Genomic DNA, 9,235 nt, shown 5'->3' with positions numbered 1-9,235 from the left:
GTAGGAATGGTATTTATTCTTTTCTGTGTCACTAATATACTATATGTCTTGGAACGAATAATTTGACCTCTCAGTGTCCCTGTGTGTTCAGTTTTAAAGTGGGGATTCTTTCAATCTCTCCCTCTCCCTCTCGCATTTCTAAAATTCTTGACATTTTAATGTATCTCATGGTTATTTTAATCCTAATATTTTTTTGTTGTCTTCCCTATGTCCATAACAACAGAGCAAACATTATATGGCAATGGAAACAGAGAACGCGACAGTGGCTACTTATTTCATCATCCTGGGCTTTCCCAGTCTTCAAAAACTGCAACTTTTGTTTTTCTTTGTTGTCCTGACCATCTATCTCCTGACCCTGACTGAACATATTCTCATCATCATATTAGTACACGTAGACTCACGTCTCCACACCCCCATGTACTTCTACCTCAGCAATTTCTCCTTCCTGGAAATCTGGTACACCTCCAATATCATCCCCAAGATGCTGAAAGTCTTCCTGGGAAATGACAAGTCTATCACATATACCGGATGCATCACCCAGCTGTACTTCTTCATGTCCTTGGTGACTGTCGAGTGCTTTATCTTGGCTATCATGGCATGTGACCGCTATTTAGCCATCTGCCACCCACTGCAGTATCCAACACTCATGGACAATAGGGTTTGCTTTCGACTGGCTCTGTGCTCTTGGGTAGGTGCCTTTCTGGTCATTATTCCACCTCTAATCTCACTGTGTAAACTGTCTTTCTGTGGGCCCAATGAGATTAACCACTTCTTTTGTGATGTGTCACCTTTATTGAAACTCTCCTGTGTGGACCCACATGAGGCTGAAACAGTTGACTTTGTTGTGGCCACTAGTGTCCTTGTGAGCTCCATTGTCCCAGTCGTGGTTTCCTATGCCCTTATCATTGTCACCATTCTGAAGATGCCGTCGGCCACAGGGCGCCAGAAAGCCTTCTCTACTTGTGGCTCCCACCTGGTTGTGGTGTCCGTCTTCTTTGGTACCCTGATATACATGTATGCACGCCCAGCCTCCCTTGACTCTGCAGACTTCAGCAAGGTGTTGTCTGTATTCTACACTGTGGTGACCCCAGTGCTAAACCCCATCATATACTGCCTAAGGAACAAGGAGGTCAAAGAGGCCCTTAGAAGAGCAGTGAAATGTAGTCGTGCACTACTGGGATCATTTTTTAGCAGGGTCTTGCCATTAAGTTGAAGAGAAATGCAGTAAGCAAGGAGGGGGTGAGTGACTGATGCTAAAGCCATGTTTCAGTAAGTAAATATCTTTTTTTCCTTTCAACTCAGTTCATTTTGCATCTCTCTCTCATATGCAGGAAGCCAGAAAATATAATCCTAATAATATATTTAGCTAAAATTCATGGTTACAGTCTTTATAATAATTCACATGTCTGCTGCTCCATATAGGAATTTATAATTCATCTCTATAAATAAGTAACTTACTGTCTTATAGTAACTTCCTTTCCTGTCTGGTCTGGTCCATATACTCATCACTATAATAGCTGTGTGGGTTTTCACTGGAACAGTCCATTCTCTTTTATTATAATACTTTGGTTTATTGTTTGAATACTTATACATAAAAGGATGTGGTTTGATCTATAGCATTTCTATAATAAATAAATAACTATAACTGCAATTTGGTTAATATACCTCTTTCATTTCTAAAAGATTGATGAACAGAACTTTGAAATATTTTGGGGGACTTCAAAACAATTTCCTATACAACACAGGGATTCATCTGATTTTTTACCCAGAAAACAGTGAGAAAAGAGCATCACTATAAAATAACCAACAAATGAGAGATATGATATTCATCTGTCATGTGGGAAATATAGATTAATGATCTTGCTCACCTTCTTTCAAAACACAAATGTGAACCTGTATAACCTACATTACGTGAGAATGAACCAAACCATTAGATAAGTAACATTTCTGAGACTGAATATCCTGTTTCCCTATTTACAGATTCCATCCTGAACATAAGAACCGTTCCCTGCTTAAATGTTTCACTAGCAGTGGTATGTTACAATGAAAAGTTTTCATGAACAATGAAATCATGAAAAGAATAAGCATTTTGCATCTATCACAAAATGTGATAAAGGGGGATGTTCTGTTTTTTTCTGCTCCTCTGGCCAGATAAAGAATTATTGCATTCAAAAGCTTTTTTTAAAGTTTCTTTAAACCATGCAGTAGATTGAAAAAATCCTGGTCATCTAAGCAGCCATTTCTGGAATTTAGGTCCCACAGGGAATTCTGGTTCTGGTTATGTATGAATGCCTACTGCCATCCCACACACCATGGCAAAGTGTGGAGTGCCTCCAATCTTTTACCCCAAGTAGCTAAGTGGCTGAGACAATCACCTAGGAAGTGGAAGGATGCTGTTTTTAGGCTACATTTACCTGTGGGGAGTTGAACCCTGCATCTCTTACTTCCTAGCGCAATGCTGAGACACATGAGAGCAAGATAGATGGGAGATATGTGAGGACAGAAGGCAGAGAGGAGGGCTGGGTTGCGTGGCTCAGTGGGTTAGCATACAGAAAGTGTGTGTATGTGTTATGGCTGCTAGTGTACGTGATTAATTCAATAGGACTATGTAACTGCAAATAGTCATCCATGTGCACAAGGCTGTATATTCAGGAACAGAATTCCCCTGGGTATGAAAGTGCCAAAAAAGGTTTATTTTCTTTTCTCTTCCCCCCATCGCTCCCCCTGCTATCTTCCTCCATCTGAATCACTGAATACTGGCAACAGAGACAAAGGGAAGTTTTGTTAGGGATGCTGGTGCTCCCCCTGATACTTAGAAACCTTCTTCGCATCCAGCTGGTGGGTCTTCCCTTTACTCAAACCAATTTATCCAGTTAGTCCGGAATAATATTTTAAGATCACAATGACAGGGAGCACTGAGGTTTTTGTCCTCCTCTGTGGTGCCAGGTATTGTCCCAGTCCTAGGAACATCTGAGCATCTTTTGCCCTAGCAAATTAGCAAATAGTGCAGTGACCAAGGACCCTTGGTCTCACCTACTTTATATATGGTAATATGGTAACAATTGTGGGAGTGTTTGGTTTTGTTTGTTTGTTTGTTTGTTTTGGGGGGGTTAATTATAAAGTGCTTTGTAACAATGATTTGTGTTCTATTACAACCTCCTCCCTTTCTCCTTGAAAATCAAGGAGAGAGGGAGAGCTCAAAACAGCCAGTTAAATTTAACCACTTCATAGAAAAACTACAATTATAGATTTAAGCAGACAAACATTCAATTAGTAGGCTAGAGATGACAGGAAGTTCAGTAATCTAATTTCCCATTGACTGATATGTTTATTCCATCAACCCACCTTTATGCTGTGTGGCTTCAATTCACCATTGTTTTGCACCCTCTCGCTATTTATATTCATGCATAGTGAATATAAAATGGTCCAAAAAGCTATGAAATCAATGTTATTCACTTGTGCCAAATCACACTCAGCTTTAATGGTGTCAATGCATTTGCATTTTAAGGAACAACCATACCTTGGAATGTGAGTACTGTAACATTTTATAGTACTTGAAATATCTCTCATTCATCAAGGTGAAAATCAGGTAAAAATTCGTAGAGCCAATAGATTTGATTCTCTTCACATTCAGCTACTATACACCAGGAAAAAAAAAATCACATTGGAGTCTTGGGTCTTGAATCCTCATTCATTAACCATAGTATAAATGAGAAGTAACTTGACTGGAGCTAATGCATCTGATTGTGTTATCCTAGGATGAGTGAGAAGTCAGGATTACACTTTGCAGCCAGATAGTAAGTGGCAAAAATATAACTGTTCTTCTCATATCTCTGTTAGACCACACATTTTACCACCTGCATCTTCTCTGTCTTCTGTAGAAGACTGGAATTGATCCAATTTGCTGCTCTGCATATGAATGTAATATATGGTACATGACGCTCTCTTAATTAAGAGCCAGAGGTTATGTCTACACAAGATGCTGACTGTGCAGTTGTTACTGTGCAGTCATTTAGTACTCTTATAAACAAGTGGTAAATGACTGCAGTTACCAGACTTATTGCACAGTCATGCCAAGGAATGGCTCTTTAATGATGCTGACTGCTCAGTAGCTCATGACTACTGCACAGTAGCATTTTGTCACTTCCTGCCATGCAACACTCCTGCACAGTAGCCATGGGCTACTACACTGTCAGCGTCTTGTGTAAAGATGGCCAGTATTAGCACAGCGTCTTGTGTTGCCAGCATTAGCAACAAATCTTACATCACTTTGTATAATGTGGACTCTACTAAACCTTCAAGACCATATTCAGGTTGGATTGTTCCTTCCCATTACTAATTTTGGCATCCCCCAAAACATGTGAAGTAATCACATAGGTTAGTATACAATGTCTGTTCATTAGGGCTGTGCAGTGAGAAGCTTCAGGTGCTGATTCAATTCGGAGGAGATTCAGCCAGATTCAGGGAACGAATCTCCGAATCCAACTCGAATCAGGAAAGCAGTGAAAAGGTCTGAATCAATTCAAAGCTCTCTGAATTAATTTGGAAAAGATTCAGAGAGCTTTGGAGATTTGGGCAGTCCCAGCTCACTGCCACAGAGAGCTGGACCCGGACTCCATGCTGGTAAGCAGGGGGTGGAGGAGGGGGGCTGGTGGAGTGGGGACAGGACCATGGGAGGACCCCCGCCAGGCCGCATCCCCTGCCAGCCCCCAAGGAGTGCTTCCAACCCCAACCCTGGCCCACTTTTCCAGCCCCTCCGCCCCCTCCCCGCCCATGGCTGCCGCACCTGGCCCCAACCCTTTAAAAAACAGCCCCTACCTACTGGCTTCTGCCAGGTGGGTAGCAATCCTCACTTCCCCGCACTTCACCATGTTGTGTGGGGGGCTCATCCATGAGCCCCCCAGCCCCTGCCCACTCTCCAAGCCTGCCCCCATGGCTGTCTCACCTCTTGGCTCTTTAAAAAAAAAAAGTCCCGCAATCACTGGCTGCTGCAGCAGTCATTGGGGCTTCTGGGGGCTTGTGGCAGAGCCCTGCATGCAGCATGGGCCAGTGGGGGCAGCAGGGATCACCCCCCAACGTGGTAGCAGCTGGTGATTGCAGGGCTTTTTTTTTCAAAGGGCTAGGAGCTGGGGCGGGGGGTGGGGGGCAGCCATTGATGGGGTTTGGAGAGGGGGCAGGGTATGGGGCCAATTTGACGGTGGCGAATCTCCAAATCTGATTTGGCTGAATCGATTTGGGACAGTGATTCTAATCACTGAATCAAATCACTGCCTGCACAAATAGGCTGAATCTGAATCCGAAGCAAATACTCGCCACTTCGCACAGGCCTACTATTTGTACTTTATGTCTCAATCAATTTCTCAGTGGAAGATGTCAACCTCATATTATATAGCTTACCAATAGCACAATAAAGGAGGAACACAGGTGTTTTCTTTTTGGACGTTAAGTGGTTAAATTAACTCAATGAAACAACTATACTATTCCAGAATTTAGAATCATACAACAAAACATAATGAGGCTTAGGAGAGACCTCAGAAGCTAATCTAATCCAACACCCAGAAGCAGACTAGCCAAGTTCACCGACGACATGAAACTTTGGGGCATAGCATCCACACCTGAAGACAGGAGGGTGATCCAGGCTGACCTGGACAGGCTCAGCAAACGGGCGGACGAGAACCTGATGGCGTTTAACACTGAAAAATGCAAGGTTTTCCACCTTGGGAGGAAAAACCTGTAGCATCCTTATAGGCTCGGCAGTGCTATGTTGGCTAGCACTATGGATGAAAGGGACTTGGGGGACAGGACTGACCACAAGATGAAGATGGGCCTTCAATGCGATGCTGCGGCTAGTAAAGCGACCAAAACGCTGGCTTGCATCCATAGATGCTTCTCAAGCAAATCCTGGGACATCATTCTTCCCTTGTACTCAGCCTTGGTGAGGCCGCAGCTGGAGTACTGCGTCCAGTTTTGGACTCCACAATTCAAAAAGGGTGTGGAAAAGCTTGAGAGAGTCCAGAGAAGAGCCACGCGCATGATCAGGGGTCAGGGAAGCAGACCTTACAACAACAGGCTGAGAGCTATGGGACTCCTCAGCCTGGAAAAGCGCAGGCTCAGGGGTGATCTGATGGCCACCTATAAGTTTATCAGGGGTGACCACCAGGATCTGGGGGAACGTTTGAGATCAAATCACCAATAAGCGGTCCTTCAGTATCCCATGGAGGCAGTGTTCCCATGTGGAGTAGTTATCATCCAGGATTTAGTGGCCCTGGACTGAGAGCTGGGAACAGTTGTGTGATAGGTTGGTGAGAATGGGGAAAGCGGGGAGGGTGGGAAAACAGTTGAAACGAGTAGGATATCCAGGGGGAGGGAGGAATAGGGAAGGTATAAAAGGGAAGGGATGGGAGGGGAAGAGGAGTGGGTGGTGGGGAGTTGCAGGGTTGCTGCCTCCTCTGATCCCAGAATTGCCCCACCAATGCCCACTTGGGGCCACTAGCAACCAAAGAAGAACAGGTAAGGAAGAGGGGTCCTGACCACTGCCACTGCTGTCCACAGCTAACCTTGGATGGGCGAGTTCTCAGGACCACCTCTGCTACAGTCCATCCAGGGGCTGTAGGGACCGGCTGTGTGGACTATCAGGCAGAGCTGCTGATGGTAGCCTCTCACCCCCTGCTTCCAATGCCTCTTTCCTGTCCCTTTGCAGGACACATCGTGGTACAATCAATCGTCAATGACAAATGCAAAATCTGCTTTTTACCTTTGGTTAACCAACAAGTAAAGGGCTTGTTTCATGTAGGGATTGTTGTTTAATTAATGGTGCTCTCTTCCAGCCCAGTAGCCCAAGACACTGGAAGCAGTTTTCCTGGGCATCTCTCAAAAAAGCATACTAACACTTTTTGTGCTCCTGGGACCCAGTCTCTGGTGCATGGTACCAGCTTTAAGCCTCAATGTCACCTCTGCCCTATCTATCTTTGGAAAGATATTATAGTTGGTATTTGTGATGTTTTGCAGCACACAGGCCAAAATTAATAGGAGTACCATATAGTAGCGCCTGGGTACACCCCACTGCCCTCTACTTTGTCTTGAGAAATGCACAATAGAGCTCCATGGTTATCCAAAAGCTCCACAGCTGGTAGTTGAAGAACATCTTCAGTGGACTACAAGTGTAGGCATTTCTGAGCCATGCAAGCAGAGGAGAAGCTGGGCCCCAAAAAAAGGAAGGTGGGGCAGGGAGGGGGGGAGGATGATTACCCTCTCTAGCATGATACCAGGAGTGCTATAGGCAAAGGACCTCCAGATCATTATAGGCACCGGGCTAGAAAACCAGAGCATCTTTGTCTAATGGACCTTGCCAAACAATTTGGTGGTCACATGGCTGAACCATTATTGATAGCCTAGATGTCCTGCAGCCAGTTGAGGAAGAGGTGATGTAGAACATGAACCTTCCCTCTCTTCATGAAGTCAATGGGGAGCCTGAAAAAATTATGTGGTTTTACCTTCCTCTGGAACAGAGGACAAGGCCTTCCAGCTAGGATCTTTGAGCATATATTAGCAATCTCTTATCCAAGCAGGATATTGGCTGCTTTGCTTCCCCTGCTTCACCTGTAGCAGGTTAAGGTGTTATGTTTTAAGGTGTGTCAAGGTTAATGGTAATTTTGTGAAGCGTTTAGATTATAGCATGGGTTGGACAAGGGATGATCCTGCCTTAGGCAGGGGTTTGGACTAGGAGACCTCTAGAGGTCTCATACAGCCCTGCTTCTCTCTCTGATTCTCTGATTCAAGGTGGAGGTGACTGCAGGTAGTGTGGACCAGGCAGGAATGTCTTGGCAGTGGTTTCCTGCTCCAAAAAGTTTCCCCCTGGTGTAGCCCCATTGTACTATTCCCAAAACATGACTACACTGTTAGGTTGTGTCTGGATTTCTAAAAAATAAAGTACACCATCCAAGTTTCGTGCATATCCCAGGCCCTTGATAGATGAGATGATCAAAAGATTGGGGGAGGCCTGCTATATATCAATTTTCACTCACACAAATGGTTACTGGCAAATTATTTTGCCAGTCTCAGCAATGTGGTTCAGGGACATGGGTACTGTCCACTTAGGCCACCTGTGCATTTTGGTCTGCTAAAGACCTACAAAATTACAGAGATGAATCTAATTCCTTTTCATGTGCCTATATGATAAGCATTTGGGTGCTTAACTGCAGTTCTTGACACTTGGGAACAGTTTGGGACTCGACTTTTCCTTGTGGTCAAAGAGAATCACCCTGCAGTTGTACCTGTTAGAAATACACTTGCAGAGGAACGTTGCACCCTGTAGCCCAATAACCCAGTGCTTAGGACACTTGCATAAAAGGAGGAAACCCAGTTCCAAGGACACCATTACCCAGAGGGCTTTTGAACCTGTTCCTCCTACATTTAGATGTTTAAACTACTAGACCAATGGTTAAGCATTGCTCTCAGACACCACCTTGAAGCTGTGAACTCCCACTGTAAATGCTCTTGGTTTTAGTGATCATTGATTCTTAGGGAGATCAACTGATGAGAAGTCAATGCTTCTATAGGTACCAGATGCTCATGAGGATGTTAAGAGAAATTCAATCCATCATACTCTACTCATACTGAGATTTTAAATGTCATTGCTCAACTCTTAAACCTTTTCCTCTGGCATTCTGAAATTCAGCTTAAAGAGACACATGACTTGTCTTTAACCTCTCAGATTTATTAATTATCATGCTGTGTTTCTTCGTGTCGACATTCTTTCTGCTGATCTCATTATTTAAAGTGTATCTGTGGAAGACAGAAAATACTTCAGCAAAATCTCTACTCTTTAAAAAATGGGAGAAAGGGTAAGTGCTGACTTTATACCATTTAGTTAAAGTGCTTTTGGTGGGTGGTGAGGGGCTTTTACTTGTAAGATGAATCCAGACAAATACTAATGAAAGACAGATCCCTTTCAACTTAAGGGAAAATTTCTGATTATGTCTATATAGAAAATTAGGAATAGCAATGGTATTTATTTTCTGTGCCACTAATATACTATATGTCTTCTAACAAATAATTTTACCTCTCAGTGTCCATGTGTTGTCAGTTTTAATGTGGGGAGTCTTTCAATCTTTCTCTCTCTCTCCCTCCTGTTTCTAAATGCTTGAGATTTTCATGTATCCTGTGGTTATTTTAATCCTATTTTTTTGTTGTTGCCTTCCCTATGTCCATAACACAGAGCGGACATTATATAGCA

At 43.7% G+C, this 9,235-nt stretch overlaps 1 protein-coding gene across 1 annotated transcript; it reads left to right on the top strand.

Annotated features, from left to right (window-relative positions):
• Positions 1 to 235: 235 nt before the first annotated feature.
• LOC132251603 (olfactory receptor 6Y1-like) lies at positions 236 to 5,134 on the top strand (the record flags this gene model as incomplete). The annotated part of the gene is made up of 2 exons (XM_059731540.1): positions 236 to 1,166; positions 5,124 to 5,134. Coding segments are annotated over exons 1-2 (942 nt in total), but the record flags the coding sequence as incomplete, so codon positions are not given.
• Positions 5,135 to 9,235: the final 4,101 nt, after the last annotated feature.

This window comes from Alligator mississippiensis, chromosome 7 (assembly GCF_030867095.1).
Source record: "Alligator mississippiensis isolate rAllMis1 chromosome 7, rAllMis1, whole genome shotgun sequence".
NCBI lineage: Eukaryota > Metazoa > Chordata > Crocodylia > Alligatoridae > Alligator > Alligator mississippiensis.
This window is presented reverse-complemented; position numbering and strand designations above follow the sequence as displayed.